Here is a 20632-nt window from a genome sequence, read left to right on the forward strand (position 1 = left end):
GTTGTCGTGCTGGTAGGTGGCATCGGTATCAAATACCCCTGCCAGCAAATATCTGCTCAGAACTGCATCTCTCATGCAGCTTCAGTTACGAACCTGGAGAATATTAATTTCAGTTACAAAAATGCCAAAACATTAGGTTCAACATGTCAAACAGCATTACGAACCACATCTTCATAACCACTGGAAGTTATTACATCGCTGCAATAAAACTTGAGCATTTTTATCATGTGCCAAGAGAAGGGGAATTAATCCTTGAAATATGTTAGTCATTTTGACATAGTATTAAATATAGAGGGACATAGCACTGTCAGGAACACTAATAGCTTACAGTTTAGATCAAAAAAAGGATTACTATACACAATTAAATAGGTGTTTTGCTGTCATCTTTCTAAATGCCCAATTGTGATTCTATGAAGTAGTCTGTCAATTTTTAAGATAAGAGGTAGAGATTTAACAGAAATTAAATTTTTCATTTAGAGGAAGCACTCCTGTCTTCTCTTAATTATATGGATTTGTATTTTTATAAAAGTTGTAATAACAGCTGGTTGCACTTAAGCAAGGCATAGCTGTAGGACAGAACAATACATTAATTTTACAAGAAGCATTGTAGCAAAAAGTTTCCCTTTAACCTATGTTTCCATTGCTAATGAGTGTCCAAACAGGGAAAATCCTGCTAAGGTTGTTGAGCAGATATCTTTTGTACATCAAATAAGGTGGGAGGGAGGTTTGAAGAAGAGATCTGTAGAAGACTTGAGCTGTGAAAGAAGTTTTGTTTACTCTCATTGCGATGTTATTAGGAAGGTTCTTTTCTATTTTGTGTGTTCTTTCTGTTAGGGTTTTCCATTACATTACTATACAAAATACTTGAAGTCTTGCACTAACAGGCTTGTAATTCTAAGGGGGCTGAATGTCCACTTTTGGCAGCAGGACTATTTCCAGTTTGAGAGTAATAACTTGGCACGAATGGAGATTTTCCCATTGACTTCAGTGGGACTATTCATGGCCAATCTGTTCGCAAGCTTTGTTGTATCTTATCGTGTCCAGGCCAACCGCTGGGCAAAATGGACGTGGACCCCATGCCAGCTGGAACCTCACACACTGTTGAGGGGGGCATCATTTTCTGTTTTTCTCTTTTTTTCTTCTTTTCCTGTACTATGACCCATGTTGTCATTCTTCACCCACTTTTCCCTCTTGCACTTTTTCTCAAAAAGCAGAAGGATGTTTCAGAGGACAATTACAAAAATGTTGACAGAAAATAAAGTGCTGAGAGCCCTACCAGCCTGTTGTGGCTCAATTGGATGGCAACCTACCTTTGTATTCCATCGTGCCTGTGCTCACCTGGCTAGGATGAAGTTCTTAACTCCCTGCCTCCCATGTGTTTAGTGTTGTTAAGTGTTGTCGAATAGCTGCTTTTTCTTTCCTCTCTCCAAAAGTATTTCACTGGTGGAAGACATGCTAGTATGTGTGTAGGCACATGTATGTATGCACATACATACAATGTGTGAAGGATTTTTGGTAGTCTTCTCATGCTGTTCCTTGTGAGGTGCTGATGCTATGCCTTTGCAATCACTGCAGTCTTTTGTTTGCTGAGTCTTATCTCAAAGCTCTGCTGTTATTTACTCATGTAACAACAGCCTTATAATGTATGCTCATAAAGTTGCCTGGGCCCTCTGCTGGGCCCTCTGCCCAGCAGCTATTCTTCAGTTTCTTCAGTTAGATGCTTTGAGAGCTGCAGGTGTGATGGTTTTAATGCTTACAGAATTAGAATCTTCATATTTTCTGTATTCTTTTTGGCTTCTTAAAAAAAAAATAACAGAAAGAAATATAAGGGGTGGGAAAATATCAGTAGTTTTGTACTAAGGAAATCTCAGCAGATAACATCATGATTGTAATTATTGCCTAGCACAATGCATATGTCCCTGACATTCAGGGAGAAACTGTAAAATGATAGAAGCATCCAGCATATCTAATAAGATCTCTTGCCATTTTATCCCAGACTAGTTTAACTGCAGAGAGTTGTTCTGAGGTCTTTTTGCCCTGGGCAATACGAAATCACAAGCAGATTTTATACTGAGTTCTCCATCATAGTATTCTTAGAATACTATTAGCCTATCCAGGCAAATAAGCAGAGATATAAATGTGTATATATAGTATTGGCATATTAAAAATGTTTCTTCCCTCTGGACTGATGGAGATCCTTCAGCTGTTCATCAGATCCAGGTTGCCCTCCTTTTAGAATCAAACAAGAGACCCATTCATGTCAGGCAAATACAAAAACATCTGTATAAAGCTGCTTCACATACAAGTTACACTGACCGCTGTAATTCTCTCATCTTAATTTCAATATTGATAATTATAAAAAATAAAATTTGTTAGGTATGATAGAGGTGGTTTACAGGGTTTAGAAATTAGTAAGAATTGGACTAAGTAAAAGAGCTGTGGAAAAAATCAGTCAGTTGCAGATAGCTACAGAACATTTTGCTGCAGAACAAAACATATTAAGTACATGTTTTCTCATTAAAGTATCCCTTTATATAAAAAGCCTTTGAAGCTTATTTTTACCTAATAAAGGTAAAATTGAAATAATACGTTACAATGCAGATAAGTGTTTTTCGTTATAAATACTGAACAATTAATGCAGCTGCTTCAGATTTGATGTGAAAATATATTCAGTGAGCAGTAACATGTTTAACCTTTCTCTGTGGTCTCAGCCTCTCCTGCTAGTGCTGAGCTTTGTGACCTGCTCTTTCTCAGCTGGGTTTCTATTAGCAGCCATGCATGAGTCAGTGGGGAGCAGAGTCTTTTCCTAAGTGGTTGAATTATCCAGCTGTATAAACAAATTCATAAATATTAGGATGAGAATTTTGGCCCAGAGAACATCAAAGAGGTCAGTGGGAGGGAGCAACATGTAATTTGGTAAGATATTAGCACCTAAATTGCTCCCCTTGCGTTATTGTATTCTAGTTATTGAAATAAGCAAGAGTGAGAGTGATGATTAGAGGAAAAAGCACTTGTTAAAGAATAGTTGGAAGTTACAATGTAAAAAACAACAGCAAAAAAGAAAAACCACACAGTCTTTTATTTTAGGTGCAAAGGCACGTGGTGTATGAGTGCTGATACTGGGAGGTGTATTCAGCAGAATGAGCTACTTAACATGAAATGCTCAAATACAGAGGATTTGAGTTTCTGCTCTGCTACACCAGTTTTGTATCAGAGCAACATGCAGTTCAGAGGAGGTACACTGAGCTAGGAAGAACAGTGCATCCACTGGGAATTTTTTATTGTGAACACACAGTGGAGCCAAGGCTTTTAACACTACATAATGCTCATTTGTAAACTTAAAATATTATGGAATCATCAACTTTGAAGAGCATTGGATTTCTGTGTGAGACTTGCATCAATATTGTGATGCCATTTGTCCAGTTAATCTTGTATTGCCTCCCTGGGATTTCTGTTTGTTGTACATACAATTTTTTATATATACACACCTGTGCACATGCAGGCACATTGAGGGTATCCTTGCCCGTCTTCTGAAGGCATTCCATGATAAATTTTAAATAATTATACGTGGAAAAAATATCAAACAGTCCAATGATGGAGGCAATCACTGCCCTTTCCTGCCCTGTAACGAGGCTTCATCATGATCCAGTGCAAGCAGTTAACAAGCTGTTAAACGGCATCTCTGCGTAGCCTCATGAAAATGGCCTCTGTGAACGGTCAAGAAGCATGGCAGAGCTTGGGCATATATAATGCACATCGTTGTTAGAGCTGTTTGCAGAGATGGCTTAATCTATGCCACATTCATCCAGAACAGCGTCCCAGCCTTCATGGTAAGGAGGCCCTTTTCCAAAGGAATGGTTACTGTAAGGTGCTTGCCAAGTCTCACCCATTTGTCTGTTTATTCACTTGGTTTTATTGGCTTTACCTCAGTTGGCAAGGGAAAAAAAAATCAGAAATAAAGCAATGGTGGATAACTTCATTCACCTTTGTGTTTCTTGCAGGTATCACAGTGAGGTCTGAAACTTCTCTGTGGCCTCAGTGCATGTACAACACAAATAACAAATTGAAAGCCAGTATCTCACAATTAATGCAGCTACTTCCCATCCGACTTGCAGATGAAATTTCCAATAACTCTGTGAGGCCCTGTGAATAAGGGCTTTTTTTTTTCTTCTAAGTAAGAAGCAATATTAAAACTGTGCCAAACATAGGGTAAACAAACAGCAATAGGACTGTTTTCCCATAAATAAAGATTTCTGAGAAGTCCAAGGACATAGCATTCAGCCAGTCTTTGCTGCACACAAACTAAATGAAGTAGCTAAGGCTGCTTTTACTCATACTCAACAACACTTTGGTCCAAATGCACTGCCAAATCAGACAAACTGCAGAGGACATTGGGCTGTATTTTCAGCTAACAGCTTTAATTAAAATGACCACTTTCTTGCTACTTCTTTGTGTTTTTGTTTGTTTGTTTGTTTGTTTGTTTGTTTTGTTTTGCTTTGTTTTTTGTCAGAACATATTTCCTTCCTAAGGTGGGTTTTAGTTCCAGTCCAGCTGGCTGTTTTGGTTTTTGAATCCTGAGCTTGAGGCTGACCCAGTGTGAAAGTCAGGAGCTAACAAAGCTTCAGCGCTGGCTTCTTTTGGTTTTTGGTGTTCATGTGTAACTGGAAGATATGCAGGTACCTGCAGCTGTAATTTACAGAAATACGATGTGGCAGGAAGTCCAAACAGACATGAAAAATCAGGAACGTTGCATAGTGTTAACTTAGAGCAAATGGCGCGCTTTCTTTCATGCCTAAGTTGGTATGAGTAAAGCTGGTGTAATGATACTCATAGGAAGTGTTGTAGAAAGCTGAAGCACAGTGTTTACTGTCTTACATGATAAATCTGGCCTACAGGATCTCTGTTTTTGTAAGGTCATGTGGACGGCACTAAATGTGTAGCCCAGCTAGTGCTGAGTGAATGAGAAGGCCCCTGCTGAGTTCAGATGGAGTTGCCTTCGAATCTAAATGCATACATTCAATCTAGGTGACAAAAAGCTAATATTATGAAAAGTAAAAAAAAGTTATGGAAAAATAAAATACAGAAAACCAGGCTATAAAACTAAGTGAATTCTGTTTAGCCACAGTCTGAAATGGGTTCCTGTTGCGCTGGGGTTTATACAAACTAACCATGTTGCACATCAACATTTATACAGACATTTTTGCACAGTTTGTAGAACTGATCAGGAGAGAGTCGATGTTAACAAAAGCAGTTATTTTGCTCTTTAACTCATCATCCACCAAGATGGACTGCAAACCATGCTAAAATCGCCTCTGAACCCATTGGAGTTTTGCTCTGCTGCTTTGCCCCAGTCTTCTGCCAATTCACATTTTCAAGTCGTTTGCACAGAGGGCAGTGCTACAACCTGTCGTGTGATTTGCAGGTATTCTGAGGGGGACTTGTCACATTACTAATCCACTGCTGAAATGTAATGATTTTGCCTATTTTCTGGTTCTATCATATACATTCACTGTATTGCTGAGATGAATATAAAATCACAACAGACAGACAACAAAATCTTATTCATAACACGAGTCTCAGGGAGTTTTTAAAAAATAATGTCTTTTCTTGAGAGTTTTAAAGGTATCTGTGCAAAGATAGGAACTGTTGCAAGCTTATATCATAATAATAATAAAATACTTTCACTTTTTCTGTTTTCATATTGTTTTCTTGCTGTTAATTAACTAGTCTGATTTTAACAGAAATATGTAAGAGTTTTTTTTTTTTTCTTTCTTTTTTTGAAATGATCTAGTCTCCTTAGGACCTTTGAAAATAGTTCACGTTGGTTAACTCTTGTTTGTTTTCATGTGGGAAAGGGAAATATTTTAGAATATGATTAATCTTTCCAGTGATTGAATGTTTTTTTCAAAAATGATGAACCATCAAAACAACTTTTTGTTTTCTGGGAGTATGGAAGAGTTGTCATTAGACCGTAGATCGGGTAATATTTTTTGACGTTTTGGACATCTGAAATCTTTATTTATACTCTACTGAGATAACTGGAGGGAAGTGCTGATTTTAATAGGCATCTTTTGAAAAGATGGAAAAAGGGAACTGAAGTGGCAGTTTACTGGAAGTATTTTGTATTTTATTATAGCTGGGTCATTTTAGACTCTTGTAGTTCAGGTTGTGTAATTGTCAAATTTTATTCCCCCCAATTTTTCAGCCTATAAATTTAGCAAAGAAGGATAATCTGGTGGTTTAGATCATTGTGCTGATTTGTGGGAGCTCTGTCTGTAGTTCCACACGTGTCAGAAATCTTCCTGGACAATTTCAAATAAATTACTTCATCTGAAATACATAGCAGGCACATTGTCTCCTGACACCCTGACACTGTATGATCTCTGGAGCATGGACTGTCTTCTGTTACATAGCGTGACATATGCATACATGCTGCGGAGGTCTTTTAGGTGATACTGCAGATCACACATTTCAGTGAAGTCTAGTACTACATAATTAGGTACTTGCTAATGATCCCTTAATCTGCCTCGTGCCCTCACTCTGATGGGATATGATAGTGGTTGAATTTCTCGCAGCAGAGACAGCAACAGCTTTATGATGGGCGATACCCTGTACATTTAAGAGTTTTGTAGATGTTTCACTGTGTAAATGCACTTAATACAGTACATTTATGTGAAATGAATCTTTCATTTAATTTCTTGACAGCTTGCACAAACAATGCTCACTACCCAAGTAACCCAAGCTGTTCGTTCTTTCTCACCTCTTTTTAACCCGCTCAGAAGTGCAGTGTTCTCCCGAAGCTCAGCCTTAGCTCTCCTTCTGTTCCACTCCCATGGAAAATGCTATGGTGGAAAATGATTTTGATCCGTACTTCTCTTCCTAGTTCTAATTCTGTGTTACAGTGTGCTTTCTGTGTCAATGTGAAACATTACAATTTCCGTTTGTTTTTTCTAGGTAGAGAACAGACCCAAATATTATGGAAGAGAGTAAGTAACATACATCTCAACGTGGTTTATCCCCAGATGTTGGTTGATAATATTTACAGAAAAGGTTGAAAGTGTTCGCTGTGAGCACATTGCTCCTTAAGCCTGTTTTGCAAAGAGGGACATGGGCCTGACACGCCAGTGCTCCCTTTCACAGGCAGCTTTCCCTTGCAGCAGGTGGCTTCGCAGTACTTTGCTCTGGTAGCTGCTCAGCTGTCTCTGTGTGGGACCGTGGCAAGGTCAGGAGTTGCCTTTTGGTGGACAAACCATGAAAAGTCAGTCCTGCAATGCAGAACTGCATTTGCACCTCAGCCCTGTTGTTTCTGCCAGGCTGCTCCTTATGCATTTGCAACAAGGGACTTGGCTCCATTTCCTTGCACTGTGTCTTGTGTGAGCATCAGGTTATTATTACAGCATTTTTGTCTACCTAAAATTGCAGGTGCATTTTCTGATGGCTATAGATATTATTGAGTGATACCTTAAGTGAGAAAACGATGTGTTTCTGTTTTATAGGGGGTTGTCTCCAATTGACTTTTGCAAAAGATGTATGTGTATAGAAAAAAAAAACAATATTTGAAACACAGATATAATGCATATATAACATTTACGTGTATATTTGTCTTCAGAATGCTGCAGCAAATATGGTTAGGTTTAGTGTGGGGAAAAAAACAGATCTGATGTGTATATTCTGGTAGAAGATAATGTGGCATTGCTAGGTTCTTACAGCAGTAATTGCTAATATTCTGTGCAATCCCTAACATTTTAGCAAGTTGCCATAATATCCCTGAACGCTGCAAAGTGTTGGATTGCATGCCTCTGGCACAAAACATGTGAAGCCAAGAGGAGAAAATGGACTTCTTTCTACATACGAATTTCATGGTTGCAGATTGTAAAAGCAACGTACTTGTTTCATAGATGAAGAGAAGCCTTCCTAAACAATTTAAAGTGACTTCAAATATGGGGAGAAGGGAGGTTGATTTAAGGTATAGGTTCCTGCAAAACAATCATTTTACATTTATTTTTCTTTTTTAAATACCATAGTTGGTCTTTTTTCAGAAGAAGAGGAAAAGGTGATTTGAAAGTGAAAAGGTGTGTGTTTCAAAATGTCTTTGTTCCTCAGATTCCATGGCATGATCTCAAGGGAGGAAGCTGACCAGTTGTTAAGTGTTGCAGAGGGAAGCTATCTCATTCGTGAAAGCCAACGGCAACCTGGAACCTACACTTTGGCGTTAAGGTTGGTAATTAATATTTCATTTTGAAATTTATAAAATATTAAAAAGATTATACTGTTGTGTTGACCTTAATGCTTAAACTTCCTTATGTTTTTTTAATATATTTTTTTAATCATGGTAAGCATTTAATGAACTTGAACCTTTTTTAACCCTTATTAAAGATTTGGTATCTTTAGCCTTTAGCCTTCTGAAGTGCTTTAGCCATTTCTGAAGTGCTAACATTCCTTATTGTTTGCACTGCCAAGATAATAGCAGTTGTGCTTTTGCTGGTTGTCCTTCATTTGGCTTTTTTCCATGATGAGACCCCATGTGTAGACACTGAGGGAGCAGGCAGTTGAGAAATAGAAGGAATCCTATGAGATCCCATGAGTGGTCGGCTCTGTGGGTTACTTGCTAGCTAGCTGTTGCTGAAGAGCAATTAGTTCTTTCTAGTTCCTCTACAGAGTGGCCAATAAATCAGTTGATTTTTTGTCTGAACCCCTCCTAACTAGCAGTGTTTGCAGATCTGTTTCCTCGTTCTGTAAAACTCTAGCAAGTAGATCAGATAGTATCAGATAATAAATATTCACATATTTAAAACATGTAAATTTTAAATAGTTTAATTACTTTTAAAGTAATTGAGATTATTTTGGTCTGAGCTGTCAAATGGGAAATGGTGTTTTTTTTCTGTTTTGAGTTGTAGTAGTACAGGAAAACAATGAAAGAGAAATATACAGTTACTGAAAGTTTTATGTAGGTAAAATAAGATTATGATTAAAATAAAAATATCCTGGAACACTAAGTTAACGTAAGTTAGTTTTCTTTCTCAGAAAAAAGAAAATGTATGCTGTACACAGATAATTGTTTCTGTAGTATTAAGATTCCAAATAGAAACATTATTAACATTCATACTGATTTGCATTAGCAATGTGAATGAATTGGTATTGCTTATTAGGGTCTAATACTACCTCTACTTCTGCTCTTACAACATTCATTCACAACTTAAAAGAGAACAGTTGTCTTAACTCTGATCTTGGAGACAAAGAACTCCTGCTGTTTGCTCCTGATGATGCAGAATGCACAGGGCCTGGGCCTGTGACTGATGAAGCTGCTGAGCATCTTGCAGGATGCACTAGTGTAGTTTGTTTTACAAATGCTCCTCAAGTCCAGCAAGACAAAAGACGGGTCTTTTCTAGGTTTGATGGTATCTTTTCCAAACTGGAAAACCCTTTTGAAAGCCATAAAAACTCTTTTTACAGCCAATATAATAGAGAATGTATAGCTGTTGGTGATCAGTTTGGGAAACAGTTTGAAATGATAGCAAAGGTGTTGTTATTTACTTACTCTGAAGAAGTGCAGCATTTGGCAAAACACCTCAACCTGAACCTGCAACACACTGTAGCCATTTCATTACATTGGAGCACAGGCATGATTACCTGAGCTTGATTACACGTTTATTAAGGGTTGTGTCCTAGAATGCTGCTTTCCTTTTCCCGGCAAGTAATGCTCTGTTGTCTTGCTGTCGGCCTTTAACATCTATGAGTGAGGGTCTTTGTTTGCTTTCATACTTCAGGTGGAAGATCTCTGTGAACTGCAGTAGAGAGATTTCTTTTTTCTCTGCTGGGAAGTATGGCATGAGTCTGCATTCCCTTTGGTTGAAGGCAGAGTTTTTGCTGAGGTTCCGTTTTTCCTCTCCCTGGAATTAGATACTCAGAATATACCAATATTCCCAATGAATGTGGTTTTGATTCTGTCAAAAATATCTTGGTGTTTGTTGTTTGATTGATTTACTTATTTTGTAACACATCATATCTAACCTACTTCAACGTCAGGTATCGGCTATATAAAGTTACTGAAATAGTTTAATTGGAAGTTAGAAAAAAACACCAAATAAAATCTTGGCAATAAAGAAAGCTACACCAAGAGATAGAGGCAGAATTCCTTATTACGACTATCCGAACATATTTTTGAGCGCATCATTCTCTATGCTGCAAACTGATAAGAGATTAATGAATCGTAACTCATTTTTGAAAAGTGGTTGTTGATCTTGTTCTGAAATTAATATACAAGATCATCTCATAGAGGGCTATATTTTAGGGGAAAAACACCCACTTTCTCTCGTTTTGTCGCTATCCTAATTGCTTGCTCCCTTCTAGACTGTACTTACAGTGGGCATCTTCCAGAAGTACTTGGATTGTCTTTGCTCTGCACTGAAGTTTTCCACTTGTTAAACAGCTTTATTCTTTCTAGAAGATAGGGAATAAACTGTTAACACCACGAATCATAACTCCTTTGTAGGCAGACAGAATTCACAGACATGAAAACATGTTTTTGTGAAATCTGGAACAGATTGGACAGTCACATGAAGCTGCAGCGCTCAGCTACAGCCAAAGAGCACAGAATCCAACTGCAGTTGGTGCATGAAGCTCTCTGAGGTGCCATCCCGCTCCTAGTGCAGCTCTTCTGCATTTCACTTTTTTAGCTCATTCTAAGGGATACCTTAAGTCATCATAAATGGAGCAGATCTGAGAAGAGATCTGGTTAATTGTTTGCAAAGAGTTTATACCCAGTTATACACCTTTGTACCTGTATCAGCAAGTTCTGTGACTATGAATACATGGGGCTGGATACAGTACATAGTCCAGTCCAGTATCTGCTCTCCAATACCTTTTAAGAGCAGATGTTGAAAGAAAAGCATGCAAACAAGATGAATATATAGTAGTAGTTATCTGGTGTGCTGTGCCCTCTCAATCTCTGAAGATTTGCTGTTCAGAGACTTCTGAGCAGAACTGTTATACATGCTGCTCTTTCAGGGTCTCGATGGAAAGAATTTTTTTTCATATAGTAGCATTCTGAATGCATTTTTGAACTCTCATAGATTTTGCTGTGTGCATCTGTAGCCTTAACTATGCCTTAACTATGCTTGATGGGGAAAAGCATCCTTTTTTGTGGATTCCATCTCATAATTTCATTTGACGCTTCCTAGTTTTTGTATTACGAGAAACAGTGAACAATTGATCCCCATTTACTTTTTCCATGCCAGTCACGTCCCCATTATTCTTCTCTTGATAGGTCAGTGAGCCCTAGGCTATACATTCAGGTTTTGTAGTGAGGCTGTTCCATACCTCTCATCATCTCTCTCATCTTTCTGTGTGCCTTTCCCTTACTCTGTGATGATCTTTTGGAGGTGAGGGGACCAGAACTGCACATCCTGTTCAGGATGAAGTGGACTATGAAGATTTCTTTCTTTGTCCTCTAAGCCTTTCCAAATGATTTTTTGGATCACTATGGAGCATTAGGCTCTGATGCTTTTATAGAACTAACTTTAGTAAATCTAAAGGACTTGTTCCTGAGCTGCAATAGCTACATACATAGCCTAGCACAGATTAAATGATCTCATGTAGGACAGGACAAATAATAGGTTTTACAGGCTTAACAAAGTCAGTCGGATGTTCTTAGTGCAATGCTGTGGAATGGTTAACTGAATTCAAAATTCAGATATTGAATATTTATTTTTCTTTAATAAGGTAGAGCAAGTGATTCTTACCCCAAAAAAACTTCTCAGTTATGTTGCCTGTGAGTTACTATAAAATCTGCTTGCCTTTTACATAAGAAGCTGCATTTTGATCATCTGATGAGCTATTTTTGTCCACTTTTGACCATTATTGTGCAGTTAGTTTGCTTCATGATTTTAAGGTAGAGTACCTTTTAAATCGAAATTTGAAACAAAAGAGGTTTTGTTTTCAGAAAACAAAATTTTCAAAATTTGTAATGGAGGTAGAAGTATGTTGTTATGGAAAAAGAAAATGATAATTTAATTATTTTTTTTTGTAAATGTATGAGTTTGGTTAAATATTCAAAGCTGTCCTTCAGATAAAATGGATGCTCAGAGCCTAAGAAGGTCAGTGAAATTGTATCAGTTAAGACACCATGTGAAACAGAATGAAACGTAAATACAAATGAGAGCATCAGATTAGCACCCTATTTTTAATGCATATACTTAATCATGAATGCATTTTTTTGCAGCTTATTAAAAAAAAAAAAAAGCACAACAGAAATCACCAATGTTTACTATTTAATTAGAGAATGCTAATGAAAAAAATTTGCATCCCTGAGGTTTAAAAAAAAAGACTATCATAAAATTATTTTAGATATACACGTGTGTCCATATATATCAGGACATCTCTGTGACTATAAAACATACAAAATACATTTTATTGTTAATTAGACGTTCCAAATGAATGAAAACTGAAAATTCCTAATTAACTCCTGGAGGTATTACATCTGCTTTTAAATGTGGCAAAACAGTAGTACAGTGCTTAATGCTAGGACGTATAGCAAATGACAGTAACAATACGACATGGTTTGCAATGTAGCCTTTTGTGGTTGAGAGCTTGTTTAATAATTAGGATGAGGATAAAGAGGAAATGGGTAGAGATTGTGCTAGCGGTAGGCGTTGAAGTGTGATGGTACTGCATGTTCTTTTGAGCAGATATCTGCTGTAGCACGTTTAGTTGGTTACCATGGTTTCCCTTCCTGCAAATTCTATTGTTGTGATACTGAGAATGAATTGAAATAAGGTTCTGCAGCAGGATTAAAAAAGGTAATAATGTTAGCTGTGATTATGAGTCATTTTTTTATTTTTTTTTTTAATGTTTGGGGGCTAGGGCACATTAAAGATCATATGGCACCAGGAGAGAATTCTTAAGGCAAAATAAATGTCAAAAATTAGTAATCCCTATTTTAGTCAACCAACTGCATGTATTGTGCAAGAAATTGATACATTTTCCCTCTCTTCCTAAATTATGAAATTGCATTAAGAAACTAGCCACTAATATTTTAAAAGGAGTCATAATTGGTGGGCTCTTAGAGTATAATGCTGCAAATGAACCTTTTTAATTTCAGAGGACAGTCGCTTTGATAGCTGAATGCTGTCCATTTTCAGTGGGCTCTTCTGGGACACGTATGCAGTTCTCTTCCAGAATATGCACTGATTGCCCTGGGATTACTTACCCATCTAAAATTCAACATCTGCAAAAGGCTTCTTGACTTCAGAGGTCAAAACTGCGTGCCTGCATTCTGTTAGGAAGCCTAGTTGTACACACTGGGACACAGGAGAGAAATGGGAGAAAGAGAAATGTTTGAAACCACTTTCATTGGCAGTAGTTGAATTACATTATTTATTTTTTTTTAATTATCAATGAAGCAAAATTTGGTCATACCTTATCCTGAATCCAGAGATGATCTCTAAGTAGTCTGAGAGAGGGAAGCCAGCAAAGCAGTACCTGACTGCATCCCTTCACCCTTAGTAACAGTATTCTGACATCATGTCACTTGGTAGGAAAAAAAATACAAAGACCTTTTTCAACACTAAACTTTGCACATCCTTCTATCGCTGTATGTTTTTTACCCAATTTGCAGCTCTGCACCAGGCATTGATTGGCAGTAGCAAGGGCTAAGTTCAGTTTCTAGGAACCTTTCTAGGATATTTACACAAAATTTCTTGGTCCCCAGCTGAGAAACGTGGGAATCTATGTCCACATAACTGTCTGTGTGTATATACACACACATGCATACGCACAACCTTAAAGCTTAGCTGGGCTAAGTAGTGTTGCTCTAAAACCTGACCAAACATATCTGTGGGGTATGCTTGTTTCAGTCTGGCCCATTTTAATCAGTTTTCTCTATTCTGTGTGAAATGATGAAAGAGTGCTTCTTCCTCTGTGGCAGGCTGAAGCTCTCGGGGAAGGACTCTCCTTTCTCCCAGAGGCTTAGGCCGTCACACTTCCATAGGCACAGAATTCAGGTGAGTGTTTCAAAAATTGGCCACTAAGGTATCTAAAGCTTCTTTTAGATGGAGGAAACGGTTCATGCTTAAAGCTATTTTAATAGGCTAACATAGCAGGTATGCCAGCTGATATGCTGGGCTTTTTTTTCTTCCTTGTGAAGAGCCAAATATTTCTTTTATGAAGGCTTAAATTCTACTGAAACTAAAGCTGTCATCCTGTTGGCTGGAAACATTGTATGAGCTAGAGCTTGCCCCAGGGAAAGGAGCATGCTGATAAATTTTGGAGCTTGCTTTTATGCTCTGAAATAAAACAATTGGACCTCTATTTAAATGACATTCCATGTAAAAGAAGTTTATTTTTCTATATAAAATTTTGTACTGAATAATATACTCTATTACTTTGTCAGTAAAGTGGAATGTTCAACTACCAGTAAATAACAGAGCTGTCCTGCGTGCTGTCTTAGGTAAGTGCAGCTGGGCACTACCGAGATGTCTTCGCTTAAGTATTTAGAATAATAATAAATAGCTACTAACCTTAATGAGTAATTAACTGGTTACCTAGGCCTTCCCACAGACTAGAATGCTTTTTTCCTTATGGTTCATGTCTTCTTGCTGTGTTCCTGTTCTCCTTCCCTCCTCTTCCCATCTGTTGTTGTTGTCAGCTCTGTTTTCTTTTGGCTAGAGTGTCTAATTTATCTTTGGCAATTCAGCTTGCTGCAGACTTTCTCCCGCTCGTGTAAGTTCAGTACTTCTCAGAGGAATATTCTCTGCTTTGGTAGCGGTGTGGACTTTTTGGTAGCTTGTCCAAGAGCTGCCTGCATTCAGTGCATGTAACTCAGGTTCATTTTATGCCATGTCCTTCACCTCTGACTGTAGCTTCTGCTGAGCCACAAAGATCTATTGTAACCTAGTGTACAGCGAAGGCACTTGGGTTTGTGGTGAGGCACCATCGTGGAGCTCAGGTCTGGGTTCACTTCTTGGCTTCACATATGACGTAGCTCAAAGCTTTTCTGTTCTCCATGCTTTACTTGCTTCTCCGTTAGGGAGAGTATTTTCTTTCCTGTGTTGTCTCACAGGTTTGTTCAGTACATCAGCCTAGGATCTCTTAAAAATAGCCTAGACAAAGAACTGGAAAGTTGTGCCCCATCTCTCAGACCACCCTCAGTCAGAGCTCCTGAGCAACAACCTGTATTGTACTGTGCTGTTCTTAGGGTCTGCCCAGGCTGAAGCTTCTGGGTGCTATCAGACTTGAAGCAAAAATGTCAAATTATAATGCAATTGGTTGAAAATTAAATTATGTATTTGTGTACATAGCATACACTGCTTGATCCTCCTTTCCCCCATTCCTTCCCTTTCAAAAGGATGCATTTCTTTTCTGTCATCCACAGGTTCTACTGGAGTGTCTTTTTGCTCTACTGCTCTTAGAAAGTGATAGAAGCCTATCTTCAAGTTAGTCCTTTGGTTGGCCTCTGCTTTTGTGTGCTTTTGAAATACATATTTATAAACCTTTGTGCTTTGAGAAACAACTTTTTTCCTGTGCCTCATCAGTAAACATAAAAAGTCCTCCAGCTGTAGATACTATGGATGCTTTAGAAATAGGTTTTCAAAATAACACACAATAGCCTCATATTGTCATTTAATCTCATAATTGTTTTCATCAAAACGTTTATGAATTATTCAAACACCAAAAGAACTGACAGCAATAAACATTCTGTCCCACTTTTCCTCTTCCTTTTCCCTCTTTTATGCTTTGCTGAGTTTAGTGTAGTTCGTCCTGTTTTCATAGGTGCTAGGAAGAGCATCAAGCTTTTTTTTTTCTTTTATAACTTGAGTAAATGGAGTCTAACAGTTTCAGTAATAAATCACAGTCTGCCCCGCTTACTGCTGCAGTTGTGCCAAGGATGAAATTATATTCTAGAAAACAAGAATGTAATAATAGAAAAGTTGTTGGTCTGATCTACTAGTGGCCCAGAAATTTCTGTTATTTCAGGCAATACCTAAACACACAAACTAGGTATGCACATGTATTTGTTTGTATGTATTACATACATTTTAAAACAGTTAGGGTACCAGCTGGATGGAATCTTTAAAGTTATTCTGTTTCACTGAGTCCTATTAAAATGAAAAATCCATGGTATGCTACATAATTTTAGTGGGAATATTATTTTACAATGAGTTTTTATCATCTGTTCTCTCCCACTGTTAATTCACAAAGCATTTTAATGGCAGATCAGGCATCACCCTAAGAGAACTAAATCCTTATAGATGGGGAAATGCTGCAATATAGTAATTAAACTATTCTTCTATCATTTATTTATGTAGTCATGGTTAAGAGACATTAAGGGGAGTTGCCTATGTAGAGCAGTTAATTTTTTTTCATTAGCAACACAACGCTGTTTTGAAAATAACACAACATTGAACACATTCCCATAAAAAGTTTACAGATTTTAGTCTGGTGTATTAAAATGAAACTTTATTTGAAAAGATTTCCCAGTATAAAGCATTTTATTTTTTAACAGCTACTGTGCAAGACAATTTATACTCCTTTGAACAACTGTCAAGCACGTAATGTCCTAAATTCTTTGCAGTATGTGCAGTGCACTGTATGCAGATGTCACATTACAAATACAGTATGCAGTCAGTGCCCCATATGCTGACTCCCTCTGTGCGCTGTCATGCCCTTACAAATCAGAGAACTGGTTCCTGGCTCTGACCAAGTTCTCTTTGCTGCCTGGTTGTACCAGTGGTTGCATGTGTGCACCATGGCTTGGGCACGTCTAACAGCACGTTACTGCACGTGTGAGAACCAGGGAGGCTGTGCTGTGATGTTGGTGACCACCTGTCACTGTGGTCCATTCATTTAACCACTCCATTTCTTTGTGGGAAAATGGAGGCAGCAGGCGCTGAAATCTGTAGATGAAAAAATTCTATTTTAGGACTTAAATGCCTTTTATTTTCTGTACAGTCCAGTCTTCACAAGTCTTCTCCACAAAGGATTTTTGTCTTGTGAGCCATCAGACGTTGCAATAGGTGTCAGAAGAGCTTCAATGGAGATTTTTAGCCTAGGAGTAATTGTACTTGTTGCTGCCAGTGAGTCACCTATGGCTTTTTTAGTTGTGTTTAAGTGACTGTACAGTTAATAGTTTGTTGGATTGGTGAATCTTTTATTATCATACATATAAACATTGTTTCATAGGTTTCATTGTTACACATGGCAATAAGAAAGCTTCACCTTTTTTGCCTTTTAGAAATGTTTGTGAACTTTTCATGTTGTATATTTATGCCTGTTCATCGTTAAGGAATGTAGCTTAGAAGAAAAAACGGTTTAGAAAGCAGTTGGTGAATCTCACTGTTGTATTAAAAAAAAAAAAAAAAAAAAGAAGTGAGTGATTACCAGATCAGAGGTAGAACACACTGAGAAAACAGCTTTTAAGTAAGTTACAAATAGTGTAATAGCTTTAAGTAAGTTGAGTAAGCCTGCTCTGAAGGTTAGGATCAACAGTGGTTAAAGACAAATCAGATTTGACAAAATCTCTCTGGAAAATAAATCTTCCTGTAGTTATTTTTAATCTAAAGGAAACTTAAAAATAATCCCCTCCTCCCTTTTTTTTTATATTTAAACTTCAAGTTCTTGAATAATATCCTATGAAGTTTATATTTAGAGACAAAAACAATGTAGGAACAATAAAAAAGCAATGTTTCTCCACTCCCCTCTCCAGAAAAGTGTAGTCTTTTTTTCATCCTAGCAGATAATGGAGGGTAACAGAATGGCATAAGTATTGGTAAGTTAATTGCACTTGAAAAGCTATTTAATGATAATGACATTTCTTTGGGTTTTCACTTGATATCTTGCACTCATGTTTTCTTGATATATTGAATAAAAATATTAATATTGTCTTATCAAGATCAATTAAAAGCAAGTTACTTTTAGTATGAGAGCGTCAGTACCAGCAAAAAGAATTAAGGTGCTCATGAGTAACTTAAGCCTCATAGGAAAAAGCATTGTAAATCAAACCAAAATGATTGTGTTTGAGCATTATGTTGTGGCAGTTCTCTCTCAGTTGTAATGATTACAGTGAAATTTCCATTCTAGACCTAATGTTGTTCTACTTCTATATTTACCAGAAAAAAAAAAAAACATTGGGTGTAACCTACAGTAAGAATGTTATACTCAGGATGCATAAAATTTGCATGCACATTTAGAATTTACTGAGCAGACAGTGGTGAGAGTTGATAGCTTAGCTTAGAAAAATTAAAGCCCAGTTCTGCTTTAAAGGAATACAAAAGATCTCAGTAGCATGGAGTCATGCTGTAGAATTAATTCACAACAAAAAATTTGAAAAATGTTCTCTAAAGGAACAAAACTATCTGCTTAATGTGAAGCTGTGAAAGTTGCTGACGTTTCCACTAGTAACGTTTCCAGAAGGTGTTTATTCCATGCATGTCAACAGGTTTCTAAAGTAATACTTCCTTTTAAAGAGAAAATATTAGGCTCTTGCTGCTTTCCCATGTATGTATATATAGAAAGAGGCTTAAGTGTCTTAATCATTAACCACAATGATTCTTTTCCCAGGAAACTCCAAGGTTTTGTCAGGTACAGAAAGCAGTAAACATTACCCAAAATATTGGTATTGATTCTGATCCAATCATCACAGCAATCCCAGGGACTTCTTATTGAGTTTAAGTGGAATAGGGCATGCAAGCACAGTACTAAGAATGTATCATACAGGAGCTTCATTTCAAAACCAAATGTTATTTTCAAATGATCTATCACTCATCAGAAACATTGTGTGATCCAAAGTGCTAAGTGGTCTTACTGCATATTTATTGATCAGCTGACTTTTGTTCACAATTTGAGATGGTTAAAATCAGCTGTTAAAGATAAGACATTGAGACAAAACATTTTTTTTTCTCTTAATTTTATTAGATTTATTTACAAAGCACACCACTACATTGCCAAGGGTTGATAATCTTTCCAGCCTTCATTGTTCTCAGCAGCTTTTTCCCTACAGCAGTTGCCTCTCCCTTGTGTTGTCCCTGACACTGCTCATCATCTACACAAAGGTGCCATTGCTCTGGTTCTCCCTGCCTGCTGTTTGCAGCATTCTCCTTGCACGATATTGTTTCCCTTTTGGACGAGGAAGTCTGGGGAATGATGCAGTGAAACATCCTTTGGTCTCAGTTGAGAGAGGCTGCTGGGAGGCTACTGTCAATGATGCAGCACCAGCTCAGATTTTTTTATTTTATTTTTTACCTGGTCAAGTGAGTTGGAGGTTGTGTCTATATTGGTGTGGGGTTGCCACATTTCAGTTCCAACTCTGAGATTTTTTTATTTTTTTTTTCTGAAGGATGCCACTTTTTTTTTTTTTTCCCCAGGTTAAACTTAATTATCATACATTCACCCAGCCCATGGGTCTGGTGAGGTTTTAGGGATAACTTTACACCTAATTAATATTCATCAAGCTATACTTAAGTCAGTCAGTAAATACTGCACTTCCAAATGGCACAGGAAAATTCTCTCTGGCCACAGTACTCTGCCACTTTTCCCAATTTTATCAGAGAATGGGGATTTTTTGTATCCACTTTTTATAAAATGCACCTTTACTTTTAAGAATTAACGTATTTCATTTACACATCTTGTGTTCTTGCAAGCTACTGCTGACTTTCAGCTTTCGGAGGAGGTGCCGTTTCTCAGGCAGGTACCCTGGGAAGATGGCAAGTCCCAGCATCCTCTGGTCGTCCTCAGAAATATTGCCAATTAATAAGAAATCATTAACAAATAAAACCAAAAATAAGCTTCTCTCAGGAGTCGGAGAACTTCTGGGGTAACTGTAGATTTTGGCAGCATGCAAAACTTGTACTTCTTTGATGAGGAAAATGGCCAAAAGAGGATCTGTGGGATCATTTGTTTTCTTTTGCGTGGACACGGCATGATCAGGAGACATTCCTGGTTGCAACGTTGCTTACATTTCTGTAGCTTTTTATGGAGTGTCAAGACTCTAGTCTTACGTATTGGGTGAGAGTTTTCAGAAGTTATAGCTGAAATTCTGACACCTAATTTTAAGCGAGACTTCTACCTTCTGGCCTCAAAGTGTGTTAAGACACTTTCTCCAAGGGAAGATGAAGCCCAAGTGACCTTCAGGCACATGTACAGATCTTAATATTTCCCGGCTCCAAGTACGAAGATGCTCACAACTTAGGAGGATATGAGTAGCCCTGTGGGGTGTTAACTTAATGGTCTCACAGCAGCTTTGCATTTTACATAATGCCTTTGTCTTTAGGTTGTGGCTAGATACTCTCCTGATCATAAAATAGCCTGTGAAAGAGGTGAATAGCTACTGTACAAGTCTTTATTTGGACTGTAAAATCCATCTTCTTAAATGGTAAGAAAGTGTGGATGGGCTCTCAGTCCTTCACTTCTTCCTTTTGTTTGATCAATGAATGCTGCATACAGAGTAGGTGGCAGAGTCTGAAGCCCGTCTTTCTCATGCTATGATACCTAATTCAGCTCCCCAGTCCTTTATTACTACCCACATTTGCTCTACCATTTAATCCGTTTTCCCACGTTGTTATCCACTCTGCCCCACTGGCAACCAAGGGGACTAGACAGAGTGATTGCTTTTCAGACAACTTGCAATAAGAAAAGTCTT

The 20632-nt window shown here is 37.7% G+C and overlaps 1 protein-coding gene across 1 annotated transcript in view; it reads left to right on the forward strand.

The window, feature by feature from the left end:
* The window catches only part of CHN1 (chimerin 1), a 95868-nt gene that overhangs the window by 22829 nt on the left and 52407 nt on the right, over positions 1-20632 (forward strand). Inside the window, exons 4-5 of the mRNA XM_084288952.1 lie at positions 6955-6986; positions 8104-8217. Of these exons, the coding sequence (XP_084145078.1) occupies positions 6955-6986; positions 8104-8217 (146 nt within the window). The remainder of the gene's footprint in view (positions 1-6954; positions 6987-8103; positions 8218-20632) is intronic.

The sequence above is a fragment of the Netta rufina genome, assembly GCF_964035555.1.
Source record: "Netta rufina genome assembly, chromosome: 6".
In the NCBI taxonomy this organism is placed as follows: Eukaryota; Metazoa; Chordata; class Aves; order Anseriformes; family Anatidae; genus Netta; species Netta rufina.